We start from the raw sequence: 21,961 nt of genomic DNA on the forward strand, positions 1-21,961 counted from the left end.
AACCTGGGGCCCACCAATTGTAGCACCTATGTTACTCCTACAGGCTTTTCCAACACCAGTTTGTTGTCTGCTCCTGATTCACCAAATTTGAATAAAAAATTCCTTAGGAATATAAGCTCCATCATGAAAATAATGCAACAAAAACATGTTAAAAACACCAATTCAATGGAGTGGTTCTTTAAAGTTGGGCAAAATGAAAATGGCGCTCCAATTTTCCCATTTCACCTCTGCTGTGCAGACTGTGCTTGTGTAACATAGTATCTTATGATAATAACACTCCAGAATAATAAAATGGGACACAATAAATTATTATTATTAATTAAATTAAAATTATTTTAAAATTCATTTTAGTAAAAATGGAAAAGGTATTTCCCCTTTTGTAAATCTGTGTTTTTAGCTAAGACTTGAAGGCACTGATGCATTTTTAAGTAAGTGTTAGAGGAAGAAGCAGCAGTGAGTCACACTGTCACTTAATCAGAAGGTCTGGATGCATCACATCCGCCTTTCAGACTCTCAGTTCGGGCTTCCTGAATCCTTGGGGACTGAAGATCTCCATCTGACTGGAGATCTCACCAGAAGGCCTGCGAGGGGTACGTCTGCCAGATATGGAGGTCACAATTCATTTATTCATTAGCGGTAATGAGGCTGAGCAGCTGTCACGATCTGTGCTCTGCCCTCAGACGTTACAGAGGAGCGGCAAAAATCCTGCTCAGCTTTTAAAGAGACGCCATCACATCCACAACTGCCCGCCTTTTCTAATCTGTTTCTTTCCAGACGTAAGAGAGAGACATGGAGGTGTTGTGGAGAGAGTAAAAAAGAGAGAAAAAGTAAAACAGAAAATCTTCAAATTGGGATTTTGATTAGATATTTGTCTGCTCTGATATTCATCTTCCATCAAATCTGACATGCAAAGTACAGGTATCTTCCTAAATTCTTCTAGACTTCCTAGTTTTTGGAGCAAACATAAGCCTAAAGCTAAGTTCAAACCACCTATGACAACACATGTTCAATGCGCATTAATGTGTGTTTCAGGTTTCTGCGTTAAAAACTCTCAGGTTCACACGAAGCTACGCAAGTTTCTACGACCATTTTCGGGATCTACATGTGAAACACGCAGCCATTAAACACGAGTTTCAAATTTAACCAGGCTGACCTTTGACCAACCACGGAACTTGATTTGATAGTGACATATGGATAGTGTATCCTTTAATACACGAAACTGCCAATCGTTTAAAAACTTGTAATCGAGGAGAAATTAATAATTACAATTTATGCCAGGCCGAAAATCATATAACACCAAGTCTTTCATACATGGAAACAGAGCTGTGAAAGAAAAAGCCTGAAGCAAGATTTTCCAGATTTGCACTGCTTTAAAATTTCGCATCAAGCCTCTTCCAGCTGATGGTTGACATGTGCTAGTAAACAGTAGCAAAAGATAAAGTAGAAGAAGCCCCTCCCTGCTTGTCCAGCGTAAACACCACTTGAACGCTCTTCACATGCCCGGTGTTAACGAAGCTCACTGACTTTTACTCCTTCATTTTCAAACGTGAATGGAAGTTCTTCAGGTTCCTCCATCTTTTGATTTGTTCCACAATCTTGTTTTTTTCTGGAAATGTCTACATTTCAATAAAGTTTTAAAGGTCTTTAATTTCTGTCTCACTCACTCACTGCCTCATGGTAGCTTCTTGTGCAGGTTCTGCAGGGATATTTCCACTCAGAGCTATGTGCCATCTGCTTCCATTGGAGCAGTGAGAGCTGGTATGATTATTTTTCCCAAGGATCGTTTCTCCACCATCTGTGTGTTTCCTGCTGAACTCCAGGGCTGCACTTTGTCCTGAATTGTGCTCTGGAACCTCAAGAAGGTTTTCAGGGCTCAGTCACCATCTTTGAGTAGTGGAGGATTTAAATAAATAAATACTTATACGTTAATGTAGTATGGTCTAATTTTTGGCTCATTAGAAGAAAAAAACGTTTATTTTTTGCATTCTTCTTATAAAAAAAGTCATTTAGATTCAATGAAATTTCACTTGACAACATGCTGTTTTTCTTTTGCTTTTGCCCATTTTGTCATTGTGGATCTAAAACTGTCTCATCTTCTCTCCTTTGGGCTGCACTAAGCTCTGCAGACATTATTAGATTAAGTTTAGCAAGAATTTCTAGAAGTCATTTGCAAACTCATCATCAACTACTTCCGTTTTTTAAATGAAGCTGTTAATCCGGTATCAGTGATATAAACATCTAATTCCTACTGTTTGGATTCCTCTGGCAGAACGGCTTCAGTAGGCTGATGCTTTGATAAGAACATGCAGTGTTGTTGTACACTTACGCTGCTGGCATAAAGAACCTGACTGCAAAAGGATGTTCATTTGGTTATTCTAGTTCTAAGAATTTGAGAAGCTGTGTAAACTGGATGATTGACAGGAAGTCCAACAGGAAAAATCTGTGAGCACTGTTAAAAAAAAAACAATAATAATTAAAAAAAACATAGATCTATTACAAAAGAGATGAACAAAATTTAAAGTGTGACCAAAAAAAACAACTTTGGTGTAAAGTCTCACTTAAAGTTTAAAAAAAAAAAATCAGATTTTTCTAGACTAAAGATAAGAGGTCATAAATAGTAGATGTCTCATTGAAGGTAGCATTCTGTTCTGAATCTGCATTTTAGTTCAACACAACTGAGAGAATTTTATCAGAACGAGCCACCATGTTTGCTGATGATCACATATTTATCTGGAAAAGTAAGAGTGTTCTAAATTTTTTTTCCAAAAGGTCAGCTCATTGGCATGGACTGCTGACAGCCTGGATCTTATTGAGGTTAAAGATTCATGTCACAGTTTGAAGCAAATTGTGTGTCACATGGCTTTGTGCTAATTTAATATGTCAAATGCTTGAGAGAACTAAACCTGGCTGATTATTTGGGTTCTCATGACTGAAATAACTCAAATTTATCAAACAGATCAAGGTGATGCAAATAATATTGTAGAGCATTAACAATTGTATCATTTATATTTTTTAATAACTTATATAAATGTTTTTTTTATTATTAAGCTGTAAGTTAAAATGAACTGTAATGCTAAACATGCATTCTTGAAAGCAGATTCTTCAACTTGGGTTAAGCCCATGATGTTTACACTGCACAAGCAAGAAGGGAATTCTTCTTTTTCTGTTGTCTTCTACTATATACACATCACCTACAGTTGTAAAAGACTTGGAGCGAAATGTCGAAATGGTGTAAATCTTGTGAATCCTGCTCTAGCCTTTTTCTTTCACAGCAAAATTCAGATATTTGAAAGAGTTGGTGTCATGTAATTCCAGCCGGGCACAAACTGTAAATATTAATTTTCCTCCATTTTCAAGTGGTTGGCACTTTCCAGAATTAAAATGGGAAGCTATCCATACGTTTTGACCCGGTTTAACTTCCAATTCACGTTCCATAGCCGTGCGTAAAGATTTACAATGGTTTTAAAAATGCGTGTATGTAGCTACACCTGAACGTGAGAGTTTTGAACACGGAAGCTCCAAACACTTGTTTACATGGACTTTTCAATGGAAGTGGTTGCTTGAACGTGCATTATCAAAGGTGATGTGATGGTTTCAGACTTTCATCAGAAGAATAGGCTAAGCAGCACAATCAGAAGAGAAGAGGGATTCCCCGGCTGGTTCCTCCATAGAGGTGGATGCACCACCAGGATCGTCACATCACTAGGAGTGATGTTTCTTACACCTTAGCTCATCTGTCAAGACTCCAGAGAACACACTCGGTCACTAAAGGAACACCGTTGTGACACATTGAAGATTCAGGAGCATCCGTCTTCACTTTGTCACAAATAGCCTCCTTGAACTGTCCAAAAAAGGACAGAAACACACAGCAGCTGCTTTCTGTCAACATCTGTGCCCTTAAAAGAAGCCGGCATCACTGACTTAACAGAAACAAAACACCAGTAATTCAATACTTATAGGATTGGGACAATGCTACATTCTGAAAAAGCAACACAACTAGAGTCTGTACTTTTTTTGTTCCCTGCATATTTTAGGAGAAAAACAGGAAGGAGATAGGTGTGCTCCCAAGCATGATTGTTTTTTTTTTTTTTTTTAACATGGTCATATAATCAACATGGTTCACGACAAAAATACAACTTTCACAAATCACTACTTCATCCTGCAGATGACAGGAGACAGCTGAGGCTACATGAGGCTACATCTCAATAGTATTTACCTTCTTTACCTTCTAGCTAGTGGCTTTAGGGGTTCCCACAGTGAATCATCTGCCTCCCTCCAGCTTTATCCTTTTCATCTTCCTCACTCTTGGCAGCTCCCTCTACAATTTTTCCCCACTACAACATTAACCTCCTTTTTTGGTCTTACTTCTTGTGTTCTTTTTTTTTTAAAACTTGTCCAACAGCTGAGCAAACAGATGAGAGATGGAGGCCGATTGGCTAAACTTTATTTATATTGATAATATTTGAACCCTTTCTTTGTTGGACCGGACAGAAAAAAAAGAAGAGGAAAGAAGAGAGAGGAATATTAGAGATGGGAGGTTCATAAAGCTGGAAGTTTACCATCATTGCTTTCCTGTATAAATGTTAGTCTGATGGGGCATGGCATGACATGTAAAGCATTTCATTCAGTCACGCATACTAAATAGTCCCGCTGAGTTCAAAGGTAAGCTGACACCTGTGCTCAGGTGAGTGTTATGTTCTGCTGAGCTGGATGATTGAATGTAAAAAGAGGAAGAATGCCTGGTCATCCCCACACCGAGACTCTCTCTGAAGCAGCAGCAGAAGCCCAGGCCCCCCCAACACCCACATAATATAGCAGATAGAGGAAACTCGCCCGCCAGGCAAGCAGGACCGCCACAGGGGCCCTCAACGCCAGAAAGCATGGGAGGTGCAGGAGCACAGAGTGCAAACTCCAGCCCAGCCAGAGGAATAGCCCTCCTGCCTTGCCAAGGGACCCTTTGTTCAATTACATTTTTCTCAAAGATATTTACATGAATTTTACCTCCCAGAACAAAAAACAAGCTTTCAGACAATATTTCAATGCAATACTATCTTACACAGACTGACTATAGGTACAACATAAATTTCTATGCCATCACATCATCAAGCTGCACCCTCAGTTTTGGAGTACAGCCAAATCCTTGCAAATTTCTCTCTCTGTTCACTGAAAGCTCGATGAACTCCGCATTACTAGATGTTTTTAACACGTATTTTTAAAACCCAAATTGACTAGTTTTCTTCGTTCATGCTATGACTTAGCTGTTCCATCCCGTCTCTCTCTCGCGCAAGCGTGATCTATTTGCAGTTCCGTATGCGAGAGTGGAGAGTGTAAAGATGAGCATGTTTGGATGGCTTCCTAAAGAGATGAATGAGTTTTTAAGGAAATTTAGTCATATGGACATTTTTAACAACCCATTACATTTTATCAAGTTAAATACTATAAAATACGTAACGTTGGTGGACTTCCCCTGTGTCTAATACAAATATTTTTCATGTATGTTTTTTAATGTAAAAAAAAAATTAGGATCCGTTTATTCTATGTTTTACAATAAATGGACATGTCCTGTGGTTAACATGCTGAATAAATGAATTGAAGTGATATACAACTAAAAATGTACAAAAGTAACAACTAAAGATCCACAAACACACACGATGAACCTGTTGTCGCTTCTGAGGGGCATGTGAAAGGGGTCAACTGCAGCACCAGCTGCTTGTTGAGAAGAATAAACAGAGAATTTGGATTGGTTCTGATATTGTCCAATAACAGCAGAAAGTGTTTTCATTTTGCTGTTGGGCCTTGGGGTGAGAATTATTTTGAAAACTGAAGCTACGGACACATGAGCATGTGACGCTTGTTCCAGAACGTACTACACACAGGTTCTTGAATGGCCCCTTTAGCATGTGGTGTTCACACTATACAACAAGGAGGGTCTTCTTTTTGTTTACCAACTGTTTACTAGCACATGTCCGCAACCTACAGTTGGAAGATGCTGGGTGAAAAATGTAGAGCTTGAAAGCTGTCTTAGAATTGTACATAAAATAAAAATTCTAAAGATAATCAAGGTTTAGACAACAGTCCCTTAGGTTGCAAGCTAAAGCTGTTAACATTTGAATCTAAATACTAAACACACAATATGCTTTATATAAGTGGAGGAAAATTAGAAGAGCTGGGGACTGCCAGTCCTGCGGTGGAAAACAACAGCTTTGTCAATTCTTTTGTTGACACGATGCACTAGTGTCTATTTTTTAACTGTTACAGTCTAGGGAGCTTTCTTTAATTTACAATTACAATTTCTGTGTTTAAAATAAAAAAGCAAGGAAGTATAAAATTATGTCCCTTAATGACTAGAACTAGGTTTGGGTTAGACGGTTTTTTAAGCTTAATTATAATGTTTCTAAAGTGACAAAATGTAATAATTTATTTAAAAATGAAGCATGATTTAGATACTGTTTTGGGTTTAGAATAGTCTTGATCAGGATGAAGCAGATCACACTGACAGTGTATGTGAAAAGCCTTGACAGGTTTTTGCAGAGGCACACGTCAGGTTTCACTGAGGCTCAGAATCCAGGTTGCTGCCTTTTATTTTAGTGGCAGCACTCGTCCACACAGCAGACTCAGTTATACAGCTGTGTCTGCACAGTTTTTTTGGCACCTGAAGGAGCTGTCTGCAGATTTAGCCCAGCGTGGGTGTGAAGTTCAGCTGCTGCATTCATCCTGACACAGACTCACCTGACTGTGATTCATCCAGGAACTTTGTTATGCCTGTAAAGGACTGGATAAGACAGGGAAGTATAGAGAGGAGTTAAAGTCTGCTAAATGAGAAGTTTTCTGCTGGCGGATCCGAGCAGCAGACTGAGAGCTGTCCCGGTGCAGATTATGGTCAAATAAACCCTGAGAGAGATCTATTAGACCGAGACTCAGCCTGATTGACCCATTAAGCCAAAGCAAAGCTCTGCGCCAGCAGGAAGACTCACAGCATAAGGCAGCTAAGCAGAAAACCTCCACTGGTTCTGTGCAAGTGCCTTCACAGATCATATATGTCAGTCCAGCACATTAAGATAATTGAGCCACACATAACAAAAAGCCTCCAGGGCTGAGCCTCTCTTCTTCTCCGACTCTGGTAACACGCAGTTCAAACAAAGGTTACTTATTCTTTCCATATATACTCATCATTCTTCGGAGCCTTAATGTCAAATCATTCTCCAATACCAGTTTTACACGCTCCTTCGCTAATTCATATTAGGCTGCGCTGTTACGCTTGAACATATAGCTCCAGTAATGGCTCCCCTTTGTAACATGAAGAGCAACACTCCGTGAAATACACACTGAGGAGTTATGAGGATGGAGCGAAAGAAGCAATAATGAGATGCCTAATGGCAACAACTCTGCCACATCTGGAACACCGGGGGCTGTTGAGGTGAATAATTTAGTGTTGTGAAAGAGCAGAGACGTGGTCTTGCATTCAGAAGAGGACCACAGTCTCTGCTGAGGACAAGAAGAGGCCAAGGGGCCAAAAGTTTCCTGCAAGAGTGACCTACGCCAAAAGCTTAATCTCCAACCAGATGACCAAAAAAGATGGGATAAACGAGAATGCATTATGTTTCTGCTTAAAAACGTAAAATAAAGTCACCCTTAACCTATTAAAGTTTTTTTTCTGATGGATTTTAACAAGGAAATATTTCTATTTAAGTATCTTCTGACACCTCAAGAAATTATCAATTTAGCTGATTTCACAGAACGCTGGTATTTTTCTGTCTACTTCATATTTTGTGGACTTTATAAACAAAGGTTAATGGTTTTTAATAAGAGTTTCTATCATGAACTAATGTAGTCCACAAATATAGAAGTTTGTATCGTAAATGCTCAATATCTAATGTGTATTTCCTCCCAAAGTTGAATAAAAAAAGTCTGAACAAAGCTGTGAGAAACACAGAAAAGTGAAAATGACTGGATTGGGTTGTTTTCTCTCATGGCATCTGGGAGTAGCTGTAGCTCAGGGCAGAGCAGCCGTCTGCCAATCGTTTAGTTCGTGGCTTAATTCCCGGCCCTGACAGCCAATGTGTCCTTGAGCAAGACTCTTAACCCCACACGTCCCCGATGTGAGTGCAGTGAACCCTGAGCTGGATGCTGGATGGCTTTACACTGTTTGTGCATCTTTTGTGACGGTTTTTGAGTCTGTTCCTATTTTGCGGACCTCATTGAGACTTTCACTGACTTTGTCTAGCACCTCCCTTGGTTAACAGGTATCAGCATTTTAACAAGCCTTATTTTATATGTCTCAAAACATAACTAAAACATACTTTAGACCATTTCTTTCATTCCATCCATCCATCCTTGGTGATGGGATTCTTGTCATGTGACCAAACCCCCTTGAATTAAAGGAGCTTGCCCTACCTCTAAGAAAGATTCTATTCGCCCTAAAGGCAGTGCATTTTTGACAACTGTGAAGAGAAGAACTGAAAGTTTTAAAGCCAATTTCTCGCCCCATCTTTGCTTCACTCATGAGCAAAACTCTCCACCTGTGGAAGTGACTTACTTCTGACACGGTGGAAGCATTCTACCTTTATCTGGCTGAGAACCCTTAAACCTGAAAGCAACTCAGCCCAGCTGCTTCACGGTTCCGCAGAGAAAACGGATGAAGCCAAAGAACTATATGAACACAGCAGAAACAAGACTCTCATAGCCCAAACCATCCTCCATTTGGCTGTACCAGGAAATTCCTTCAATTAAAGTTAGGAGCATAATAAAAGCTAAGGTCAACTCTGAGGGAAATTCTTATTTGAAAGATTTCGCCACTGTAAGAAACAAGGAATGTTAGTATGGGAGTTGAATGCCCTTTCCCCTGACAGTGGGCAATGCTTGTGTACTGCCAGTAAGATATTCTGTGGGTCATGATCAAGTCTCCTTTTCGAGTCTATAAAATTCATAAACTGTATGTGAAAAATCCCCTGTTTAAAAAAAAGTAAAAGCTTGTTCTGAGCTGATGTTTTTCTTCCAACTACTCACTTTAGCAAACCACAATTTGAACAAGAGATTTAGCATCAGTTTAAAGATAAATACCCTTCCTGATCTAAACCCTTTGCAGTTATCAGAACTTGGGAGCTGCACACGGAGGCACTGGAAAGTGCTTCCAAGTACTAGGCTGTAACTTAGTGGCACAAGTGGTATCCCATCCTAGGACTAGTCAAGACTAATCACACCCGACCTTGCTTAGCTTCAGAGATCGAATGGAATGGAGCATTTTCAGTTTGGTATAGCCGTGCTTGTAAAGATGTGTTCACGTGTCTAAGCTATCTTAGTACAGTACCAGTGTAACCCTTGTGCTATCCTAGGCACTTTAACATTGGGATTTGGGTCATCTAGACCCACTAGACAGTGTGCTGAACCTTTTTTCTTCAATGATTTGTGATCTTCACTGGTGTCCATGGATTACATGAAATCTTTCCACCTTTATCCACCTTTGTCATGGTAGGGAGAACACGTCAATGTAAGGGTGGGGTCATCTAAGATAGCACAAGGGTTAAGAGAAAAAAAAGGCAAAATTTGGGTGATAAGTATCTCAAACAGAAAGTACAGACTCCAATGCTGTAGCTGACTAACAAGAAGCAGAAAAAAAAAAACATAAAACGGAAGGAACGGGGTAAATAAGCAAAATGTGTCACAATGAGGCATTAGATTAGGTATCAATGTGTTGACGGACAAGTCAACACGATTAAAACTTTGGAGCCAGTGGTCAGCTTCCCCTCTATTAAAGCAGCACTGAGGCAAGTTCGGTCTTACACCACATCCTCACTCTGGTATCCACAGCAACAGCCTGCCTGGTCTTTCCTTGTGCTCGCAGAGTCAGAAGTCCTTCATAATTCAGCAGCTTTTCCAGTCAGAGTCTAGGAGTATTTCAGCTTCATAGAAGAGTAATGAAACTCCATCAGCTACCGGTGGATTATAGCCACAGTGACTCTGCACCCATAAAAGGAAATTAAATCTCAGATTTTACTCTGCACAGACACATGCTTGTGATGCACACCGTCAGATCTCAGTGTGTTTTTAAAACAAGCACACAAACTGTTGTTGGCTGAATGAATAATATCAACTAAATCTGCTGCTGCTATGCACATAAGCCTTTTACCGCAGTCCTTTTGGTGGGCTAATATATTCATCAACCCCCTCATGCCTTCAGATAATCTCTAAATATCAGTCCTGACCATGTCTCCAATTAGCTTCTGTGTGGAAGCAAAACCTGCTGTAAACTGGCTCTCTAATCCCAGTCAGAGAGAAATGCAACCAGCAAGTTTCAGTGGTTTATTAATATTACTGGATAAAAATGAGATAAATTTGCTTCTTGTTTGGCAAAAACAAAAACGTGTGCGAATGCTTGTATAATTTACATACACGACTCCAGTTTTCAGAACCTAAAATAAGAACTCGGCTCTTTTTTCAACCAATTACTAACCAGGACTTTATTTTATTCATCAAAGTGAGATAAACCTAAATGATTAGCTGATCACCACAATATACATACTGGGCACATTGAAGACAGTGCTGAAAACGTAAGATGTGGTACATAAGATGTAAAATGGTGTAATAAAACAAGTCTACCAGAGTAAAAAAAAAAGCTATCACCAACCAGCCCTTTTCTTAATTTTGATGTATTGTTCCTTTCCCTAAGCTGCTCAACTTAGTGGTCATCCCTATAATGTCAACCTTCTCACGGTACGAATATCAGCAGTACAAGTTCTGATTTTAGAGGGCATGTCCCATTTTCACCAATCTTTCTTTGCTGAAGTATAAAGAAAATCTGAAACAGAGCTTACTTCCTATTATTTCACGAACTTCATGTCTAATTTTATTATTGCTTGAGTGCATTACAAAAATTTTAGGCACCAAGGGGTGAGGGTAAGGGGCCATATCAGGCATCAAAATAAAGACTCACATTGAGCTGCAGCGTCTCTGTCCACTGTCCAATAATGCGGTAGCCCGGTCCGGTGATGTTGTTCCACTGGTACTGGAACAGGTCATAGCGCCCAGGGGCGTCACCATTTTTGTTGAAAGTGACTCCTGTGCCAGCACTTCCTGCAGATGAATAACAGGTCAGTTATTTAACCCTAGGAGTGGGAAGTACATTACTTCCTATACTATAAAACATATAGGAACAACAGAGTCTTTAATTAGAGAATTCTTGACAGATGTTGCAACAGAAATGATTGCAAATTGTTCTCACTTGCAGCAACTTGCAGCATTTGATCCAACTGCCAAATGAAGAGATTCACCCATTAAACCCTTCTGTTAAATGGTAATGAAAAATCAGGCACTTGATAGCCCCTTTCAATGACTGTGGGTCAAGTAAAAAGAAATATCTCTGATGCTACATTCACACTGTGCTCAGAAACTCTCAGAGTATTGTAGTAAATTCATTTTCTTCCCTGAAAACATCTAATTATAAAAATAACTTAAAGTCTAAGATGGCTGAAGCAAGATGTATTTCATGCTTACAATGAGCTGCTGAAATTTGCACACCCCAAATCATATATACATCCTAATATAAGATTTTATAAATTTCCAGCAGACCATTACAGTTCATGCTTAAGATGCCACAGATGCTTAAAAAATAAAAAAAATGAAACCATTAAGTTGGTGGTTGAAATTAAACGTTGTCATTTTTCCTCTTTTAAATTACTGAAAAAAGATTTAAATGTGATAAATACAACTTTTTTTAAAGAAAAATAATCCTCACAATTTTGTAAGGATAAACAGTTAAAGTATTACCTTTGATGCAACAAGCTTTAAATATGATTTATTTATTCATTTTTTGTGAAGAGCTACACTTATGCTTGCTGAACATTTTAACCCAATGTTGAAGTGGTTTAAATATTGCTTTTTCTTTAAAAGCTCAATTTTGATATATGAAAAACCTAGTGTCATTTAATTTCGGCTGGGCACAAAGCGCTATTATTATATTCTCCTAAATGGTTGGCACCTCTGTAAAATTAAAACGTCACTACCTTGATTGATCAAAGTTCAACTTAGTTTAAATTTCAATGCGGGATCAATGGCCCTGCATTCTTTACGCAGAGCCTGAACACGATCGTAGAAACCTAAGTAGGGATGCGTGAACACGGAGGTTATGAACGTGGAAGCCCAAAACCCACATTTACATAGACTTTTAAAAGCAATTCAGACACCATGCGCACTACTTTTTTTTTTTAAACGGTGGATATGACTTCATCAATTTCACGAAGTTAAAATTTAATTTTGCGACAAATATTTATGAGTCCACTGTCTTCTGAAGATAAAAACGTTGGTTAATCAAAAAAGTACATTTAAATACATTTTGTTGGTAGTAAAGTTTCTGACGCAATGCATTGTGGTCTATATCAAGTGACCATTGAAACTTCTGGGAAATTTCCAGGGCTCTCGATTTTGGAATTGTAGATTTGGACAGCAGCAAAAAAAGGTGAAAGCACTATTCCCTGATAAAAGTTAGTTCAGAAAGTATGGAATATTTCTGCCACCACGTTGCATACAAAACTTTCTAAGTTGCAAGTGAAAATATTAAATATTTGCTTTTTAATATGCTTACAATTTTTTTTGCTTTCAAAAACTTTTTTTTTTGCTTTCAAAAACATTTTTTGCATTTGCAAAACACATTTTTGCATGCGTTGTGTCAAATCTCACTTTTATCTATCTTTGATTTTTCTGAGTTAAGTTTCAGTTTGACGTGACAAAACTGCCATCAAACAGCTGCTGATTGGTCCAGATTCTAACCAATCAGGTGTCTCTGTCTCCTGTTGACGGTGCTTGGAGGCACACATGGACTTTAGGACTTTGTATTGCTTTTGTTTCTAACAGGATTCTGCCGATTTCAACCATCTGGCCCGTTTCTCTCAGAGTAAAACCCAGAAGGAGCAGCAAAGCAGCTAAAATCAAACCAAGTTTTGTATTTATTAATATCAGTGTAGCGACCAGCGTGTTAAAATGTCTGCAGCAAAAAAAAAACCGTCCGAGCTCTGACTCCGTCCCGCCGGAAGTAACACTTTTTAAGATTTGTATCTAAACTAGTGTTTTATTTTAATCAATAAATGCTGAAATATTAAGAGAAAATAGCATTTTTTCATGAGTATTTTTTTTTAATTTGGACAAACGCTCACAAGTTTTAAAACAGAAGACACTTTGAAAATGAACATAAAGTTAAAAATGCTTCTTCTACTAAATACATTGAGGTTCCTTTGGTGAGCCATCATGATTTTGCTTATTATTGCTGTCAATCAATTAAAAAACACTTGTGCAGTATAAAACATCTGCTTTAAATCTTTTATTGTTTTGTTTAAAAAAAAAACATATCTTAAAGAAAATCACACTTTTTACCAATAATTTCCACTGCAGGATTAACAGATCACACACAGACATCTTAATCTAATGTCAGCAAATCAAATTTACAGTTTCAGCAGATCCTGAGTCATAAATTCACAAATCTGACTTAATAAAAATTAATCAATGCTAAAAAAAGAAAGAACGTCTGAATTATTGTTAAAATGATAAAAAATGAAAGTGTCTTCATCCAAACAGACAAAATTGAGGTTAAAATGAGCTGGTTTGGTTTCTGAGCCTCAGTGCCAGACACCATGTTAAATAAATGTGGCGATTTAATTGTTTAGAATCTGGACCAATCAGCAGCTGTTTTAATGGCAGCTTTGTCACGTCAAACTGAAACTTAACCCAGCAAAATCAAAGATAGAAAAAAAGTCAGATGACACACAATGTATGCAATGTATTTCTTTTTGGCGGTGGCAATAGTGGCAGTTTTAACACGCTAAGTCACACTCAAAGTAGTCAGCAAAATCAAAGATAGGAAAAAGCGAGATTTGATACAACGCATGCAAAAACGTGTTTTGTAATCACAAAAAAGTTTTTGAAACCAAAAAAAAATTTGAAAGCAAAAAAGAAAATATCAAAGCAGAATAAAAAGTTATTGAAAAGCAAATATTTAATATTTTCACCTGCAACTTAGAAAGTTTTATGTGCAACTTAAAAACTTTTGTGTACGTGGTGGCAGAAATATCACTCCATAAGAGCTACATGTCTCTGGTGCTTTCAACAAAACCTGCATGCATTTAAAAAGCCAATATCTGTAAAGAGAATCTGTCCTTTCATTTTGGTCAGTTAAAAGTAGAGCAGAGTGATGAAAATCCTTGAGCAGTTTTTGCTGCGGAGCCTGGATGGAGGGAGTGTGAGTGAAGGACTCAGGGAGCCTGTCACTGACTTAATGATGGACTCTAAAGCAGCAGTGGAGGCAGTGAAGCTCTAATTATGGTCTCTGAAAGAGGACAGATCATCTCTTTTTAAAGGGCCGTGAGAGCAGGCTTTCAGACAGCTGTAAGTCAAACCTGGCTTGTGTGTTTCATTCTCTCGTGAGGCTGGGTTTTTGTGTTTATGATCTGCAGCTGAGAGTCCTCGGCCTTGGAGCGCTCCGCAGGCCGTGAAAGCAGTTTATGAGCTGCAGAAGGACGCAGCCATCAGTCCACTCACCATTGAAGCTGACGCTGCGGATGTACTTGAGCAGTTTCTTCCCTCCAGCGAGCTCCATGTCTGGGCAGATCCCAGAGTTCTCTGGACAAAGGTCCCGCTGCATGTTGTGCAGCGCGTGTGCCATGGCATACACGGCATCGATCACAAACTGGACCTTCCCTTCCTGCTCGTACTTTGAGTCCACGCCGATGCGCTCCTGACCTAAGAGGAAGAGAGAAGAAAAATCAAATAAGTCATGTTTCATAGTGTTTATTTGAATCAGAAATTATTAAGGCTGAAGAGAAGGAGTGAAGCAACAATGATGTAAGGCTCCTACTTCTTGTTTTTAAATCTCAGGCTCCTGCTGATTAAAACACATTTTCCATGAGTTCATCCTCCATTAAATATAAAACACCTTCTGTTGATTTCTGCTTGGATTTGGTAATTTAATGAGATAACTTGGTGGATGAGACAACTTGATGAAACAAACTTTTTTCTTTTTTTAGGGTTTTCACCCAAAACATCTCTCATCTGTCTCATTTTCTGTTTCTTTGGTTCATGACAACGCGCTCCACCACATAACACAACAAATAGTCTGCTTCTTGTGAAAAAAGCGATCCAAACCAAAAAAATAACAAGAATAAAGTACTAAAAACTGGTAGAATATTTAATTCAAGTGATATAGGTATAAGCGGGTTAAAGGTCTCCGAAGTGTGCATTATCAGCACTAATGCACTTGGCGGAAGCAACCACGTTATCCGGTAATTTCTAAAGCACACTTCGTTGGCCATTTACACTTACTTAAAACACACTAAAATCAGGGGAATTTCAGTGCAACACAAATATTCATTTGACTTTGACTTTTTGACTTTTGTCATATTAAATAATAAGTTAGGGGGTGAGAGACAAAGAAACAAACAAGTACTTTTAAAACGTTACATCTTGGCTCGATTTTTTGGAAGTAATTAAAAAAAAACATAATAATTATTTTCTAAACTTTGTCACAGTTTTCGACCAAACTTGTCTGCCTTTATTTTTGGTCATGGAACCTTTCCTAAAAATGCAGATGCAGAACTTTGAGGAGATTTGCTTTGCTGAGGTCAGTTCTCGTTAGACTGCTGGAAATTTTCCATAACAGTAGGGGTGGAACGATTAATCGAATTAATCGATGAACTGATTTATTTTTCTCCGATCCAAGCAGATTGATCTGTCTGAGGCAAATGTTAATAGAGTTGAATCAAATCAGATCATTCAAAGTGAACCAATACTGACTGTGAATCATATCAGCAACCTCAAATTATCATATGAATAAAATTGCTTTTTTAATTAGTCGTTTCACCTCTACAAGGCTTCAAAAGTTTATGTATTTGCTTATTTTTTACAGTTAAAACAATTCAGAATAAAATAAATCAAGAAAGACACAATTTATCAGCAAAATGGTCAGAAGTCCACCATAAAAAAATTAATAACTGCAGCCGTAATGAATCGATGTCATGTTAAATATCAGCGCCTCTGCAGGCTGAAGGATTAATATTCTTTGTGCTGAGTCTTCTGGTTTTGTGATTTTACTGCCGTTTTAATGATCCTATTTAGAGGGGAACTACTGCCATTGCCAAACTGGACTGGACTATTAGAAGTCATAATTGTTCCTATGAAGCATCTTTAAAAAGCTCCTAAAGAGCAGAAGCATCAGCCTAGAGTGTTCAGAGGAAGAAGAGCAGATGACACTAACGTTTCAGGAGGCACACTTCTCGGCTGTAAATTTACTGACATCACAGCTGGCTTCACTGCTAAGTTCTCACGGAGGGAAAAACTGTTCATGAGAGCAAAACGAAACAGGTTGATAATATAGGCCATTTTCTCTGGTATATGAGGTCAAGAATGGATGAAATAAGCGCATTGGAAGACGGGTCCACACGAGAGATGAAAGGACAAAGAAAAGTTTTCCCTGTGTTTGAGGCAACAGCCACAAAAAAAAAAAAAAATAGTTTGCGTGGCTGAGATGTTTAGGTGATTTTGTGGTTGAGTTGAATATTTGTAATCTAAAGAAACCTTCTTTTCTGACAAGAAATACAAACTCTGCTTCATCTCATTGTGATTTTAGAGCTCAGTGCTGCAGATCTAGAGGCAAACTCTATTGTAATAACTCAAAATCCTTGTTTTCTCTTCAAAAAGCTTGAATTTGGCCTATTGAATGTGAGTAAAAACAGAACTAAATTTGTACAGATCCGAACAGGTAAATAATTCATTTTCATAAAATTCATGACTTCACCCTCAGAATGTTACCATGGGAACAGCCAGAACTTGAGGTCAGTTGAGCTGCAGGAAAATTCGTGTTCTTCTGCAGCCATGGAATTCCACATTTGTTTAAATTCCATTCATTTGGTTTTTCTAGGTTTAGGTTTGGATCGATGTGGGAGGAGTCGCGCCCTTAAAATGGTTAAGCTTCACATTGTGTCTTGATAAACCCAGGCAGACTTCAGAAGAAGCTTTTATTAACCACTAATTCTCAACTTAGAGCTGATGGTCACAGGTGAGGGTAGGAATACAGACTGAACGGTAATGTAAGAGCTTTTTCCTACCATAAGCTATCTGTAGACCTAGTTACTACAACAGACTGGAGCAAAAACCACTACTATTTGTTGGGGTGATTTACCTGTCTACTTAACCTCATCTCACAAAACTCCTGCACATTCTTCCACACTGGGAAGAAGTTTATTCCCAACCCAAAGCGCTCTTGTTTCCTTTTTCCTATTGAGAATTACGATTTTGGTCTTGGAAAAGCCGATTGTCAACCTAGCTGCTTCACATCCAGTTGTAAACTGTTCCAGACAAGACTGGAGGTTATGGCTTTATGAGGCTAAAAGGACCATGTCATCTGCAAAGAAAAGATGAAATTCTAGGGCTTCCAAAGACAACGCCTTTTATTTTTTAGAAACTTTAAAAAAAAAATCAATTTTCAATTTTTTTCTTTCCTTTTAAAGTACATTTTATGTTGATTATTTCTATGATGTATTGTGATTTTAATGCATTTTTCTGTTTTGTGAAGCACCTTGAATTACTTTGTGTACGAATTGTGCTATACAAATAAACTTGCCTTGCCTTGCCTTACTGTGTTCCCTCATTTATCGCAGGGGATATATTTCATAAATCATTTGTGATAGGAACAATTTGCGAAGTAAGATTACAAATGTTTAGACAGTCAAACCCCTCACTGGACACTTTAGACATGAACATTTTTAAACTTTTCTCTCTTGTGTAAATTCTCAAAGTTTCAACCTTGGTAGATACATAAGTCCAGAATCAAAACAAATTTCTGCTCGCAATCAAAGATTTTTGTAACTGGCAAGCTGAGTGCTTTCTGTAAAGCAGGGGTCGGGAACCTTTTTGGCCAAGAGAGCCATAAACGCCACATATTCTGAAATGTAATTTCGAAAGAGCCATACAATAATGTAGTGTTCTTTTCCCACACTGAGGCACGGAGACTTAACCTCTTTAAAGTTCTTTATTCTGATTACTGCAGACCGCAACAAACGCCGTTCAATTCATTCAGCAACTCCTGAATCTCTCCCGCCGAGACGAGAGAGCTTCCCCCAACTTTATATTCCCCTGCTCCCGCTCCAGCCCCTCCCATTTTCCTTATTCGGCCCACAGCTGAACCCCATTGGTCCAAACTACTTAACAACAGGCTGAGCGACAGAACTGAGGGCCAATCAGATCTCTGCTTGATCGATGCGTTCCATGAACTCCAGAACTTTTAACGCGGCCCAACAGCCATCCAACTCAGTCCGCGACAATTTGTTTAAAACTAAATATACAAGTGAATGTGTGCATTTGATTTAATTTCAACATTTTTAAAGTACAATAAGTCTGAGGATTCTTTTTAATAACATTGTTATGCTGTTGCTAATAAATGATGGGTATTTCTCGTGGTAGTTTTGCTGATGGTCTAGACTAGTCTGGTTTATACGTGGTGTGTTTCTTCTTCATGCAGGCGTTGAGACTTTAAACGTGATCGTAGGTCTGAATGTTCTGTAGATGTGAGACAGACTGATCACATGCAGATACGGAGCCAAACACACACTTACACGCTGCAGTGAATGACGGGCAGCGGGTTTTAGGTTTTTACAATCCCTGCGTGATTCACCTGCTGCCTGTCCCCAGAACACCTCAGCCCCACCCTCTGCTTTCTCCCTCACACATCCCGTCCTCGCATCTGCGCACTCTTTCTCAGAGACGGGAGCGCGCAGTTTTAGGCACGGTAATTCACAGGTTTCCGGGTGGTACAAACTCTGTGAAATAATAGATAATAGTAACTGATAGCGCTGGCGCAGATTTTTTTTTCCAAGCACCGCTACTACATGCGCGCCTCTGGCATCGCATTGCGCCCGAGAAGGACTGGTCTATGAAAGAAAAAGAAAAAAGTATAATTAAAGATTTGTCTGCGAGCCACATGTGACCATCAAAAGAGCCATATATGGCTCGCGAGCCATAGGTTCCCGACCCCTGCTGTAAAGACTAGGAGGAGATTGATTGACAAGGTCTTCAGCCAATCAGGACGCAGAACACGGTAGCAAGAGAGAGAAAAAAGGCATGCAAACTGCACTGAAAAAAAATCAACAGAACTGCAAGACCACGAAAGATGAACCATGGTATAGCAAGGGAACACTGAGAATTTCTGTTTTAACCAAATGTATCTACTGAATTAATGTAAAATGTTAGCCCTGGCTCTGTCTAACTCTTACAAGAAATGATTTTCTGTTGACCATGAGAACAAAGCTCCTGGTCTGTTTTCAAGAATTAAGCTTAGGGACATGAATCTCAGTCTCCAAAAAACCCACCAAGAAAAATTATCATTGTCCAATACCTATTTCAGGGCCAAAAATCCTAACCGATCTGGATTTGTAAAATATGCAAGTACGTCTTACTCCATTTAGTAAACTAAAAACCGACTACAATGTCGTTTACTAGAGGTTCTGACACAAACACTGGCAATGAGAGTTTGTGAGCACTAAAGATGACATTAACGTGGTCGTTAAAGACACGGAAAATAACATTTATAGTTAAAGAGTGTTAACCCCCTGATGCCTGATATTTTTTTCAACTATGAAAAAAAGAAAATCACTTGTGTTTTTGCTTTCAGGTTGATGCTAAATTAAGCTTAGTTTGGAGAAGAGGTTGTTTGGTGCAAAATGAGGATGTCCACATGCTCACAAGGTTTCATTTGAGAGTAATGATGACCTCATGCTTTATGCTGGAGGCTGGTTATCGCAGTTTCAACACAAAAGGGTGGGACTGGGGTGGCAGGTCACAGCTGCAAGCTCACTGCTCCCTGAGGGATCGGTCAAGTGCAAATTTTGCACTGTCAGGTGTCAAACACAGAGGCAGTTTGACATTTTACTGTGGCTTCTGAACTTTTTGAACTGACGAGATGTAATCTGGGTGGGACAGAGGTTTTTTTTGTTTTTTTACCCCCAGCCTCATTATTCTCACTGTTTTCACCTTAAGCAAAACCTTTCACCTTAGCGTCTTCAGTGGGGCTGCTCCTATGACTAGAAGACAGTCTGTAGCTGTACTGTACATCTCCCTGGTGTCAACATGAGTGCAAACAGTGCGTCCTTGAAAAACACAGACTCACTCTCAACATGTGTTGCTGTTTAAAATGAAGGCTAAAAATAAAAGTCAAAGCAGGTGCAGAAAGTTTGCTTTGAACCACCAACACAAAACTAGGCCAGATGCAAAACAAGCAGACAATCATGACCATCTTAAGTGGAATTATAAAATTGCACTGTTCCTGTTCAGCTTCACAATCTCTAGCTTTAGTCAGAACACTTGACGGATCCAAGAACCTTTCATGACAGCATGCAGCACTACATGTTTTTTTCTGCACAGTGAAGAATGAATGAACTATCACAGCGACGTCAGCAGGCAGATGTTCCTGCTGGTTGCGTTGCCGATGGACTACTGTGCCGCTGAACTGTTTTGGCTGATGCAGGAAGGACGTGGTAGCTAAACAACCTATATTTACATTCTGTTCACCTTTCCTCGCAGTGCCAGCTTCCATCAGGCAGGCAGCTCAGGAGAAAAATCTTACCAGAAGCGAGGCATCGAGCTGCTCCTGCGGGGTCTCGTATTTGTATTTGGTGAGCAGCACTGTGAATAAGTAATGAGAGGAAAAAAAGAGGAGCAGGCAGTTTGGCTGAGGCTGAGAGGAACCTCTGGAGAAGGGATGTGATCACTGCAGCAGCAGTCCATCCTGCTAAAGACGCCACATCTAGACTCTGTAATTGACACTAGTCAAAGGTCTTATCCATCCTGAACACCATCAGCAGTTCTCCATTCTGTGCTTTAACACCTACCAAACTAATGCTACGTAGCCTACCTGATGGGTATATAATTATACGGATGTAAAGATAATTACACTTTTTTTTGTCGTTTAAAAAGAATGACCTTTGCAATGGTTATGCCATTCTGGGATTGAACTCTGTGGATGTAAAAATATTCCAATCCTGGCCAGGTCATATTTACCAAGTCAAAAATGAAAAGACTTTAAGGTCACTTTTATTTGAGAGTTTTGCTCAAATTTACAGATGAGCAAGAAAAGGTATGTACCTACCCTCAAGTCATGTGAGAAATAGAATTTATTTTAAATAGAATTACATTTCTATTTTTTAATTCCTTGACAATGCTTTTAGAAAAAAAATAAAGCAACACGCAACACAAAGTTTATGTTAATATTTGATTCGTTGAGTTCTGAATTCTGGATGACCCACTAACTGGCTTTCCCGTTGCTTGAGCATTCCTCATTATTCTGTTTAGTTTACAATTTAGGACCTGATTGTCCCTGTCAGACCCAGCTGTCTGCTTTGACCTGTGAACGAGGAAAAATCTGTCTCTGTGGATTAACCTGCAGGTTCAGTGGTTCCCTTACAGGCTGTTGTATGGTAGGAGGATCTCACATCACACTACGTGTTTAATTTAAGCTTCATCAAACAGTAAAACCATCTTTATTGGGCCAAAAAGGTGAGCCATCACATGCTTTTTTTTGCCACAATACTGGTTTATAATTCTTAACAGCATATTTGTCTTTTTTCCTTCACTGTATTACCATCAGAGAGAACTCTAAACCTCGATGAGATGCCAGCAGTTTATCATGCTGTCTTTATTCAGGAAACACTTGGTCCTGTCAGCTGGTTCCCCAGGAAAAACCACATGTGATGCAGTATATCTTTCTGCAGCCTTCTCTTCTTTACCATTAATTACTCCACAATCCCGGCTGTGGTTGGATAACAATCACAACCTCTGAGTCTCCGATAAGAAGCAGGAAGGGACAGTAATATCAGCAGATTACTTTAATAAAGGATGATTCATGATATTATATATCGTCAATAAGTCTGTCATGTATAAATTGATTCTGAAACAAACACTAACATTTAGCCAAGTGCAAGAGTTTAAAATC

The 21,961-nt window shown here is 38.9% G+C and overlaps 1 protein-coding gene across 1 annotated transcript in view; it reads right to left on the bottom strand.

The window, feature by feature from the left end:
* LOC101164051 (metabotropic glutamate receptor 7) overlaps positions 1–21,961 on the bottom strand; it is a 206,934-nt gene that overhangs the window by 46,033 nt on the left and 138,940 nt on the right. Inside the window, exons 6-7 of the mRNA XM_004069018.4 lie at positions 14,524–14,724; positions 10,931–11,070 (exon numbers count right to left, since the gene is read on the bottom strand). Of these exons, the coding sequence (XP_004069066.1) occupies positions 10,931–11,070; positions 14,524–14,724 (341 nt within the window). The remainder of the gene's footprint in view (positions 1–10,930; positions 11,071–14,523; positions 14,725–21,961) is intronic.

The sequence above is a fragment of the Oryzias latipes genome, chromosome 5 (genome assembly GCF_002234675.1).
Source record: "Oryzias latipes chromosome 5, ASM223467v1".
NCBI classification, from domain to species: domain Eukaryota; kingdom Metazoa; phylum Chordata; class Actinopteri; order Beloniformes; family Adrianichthyidae; genus Oryzias; species Oryzias latipes.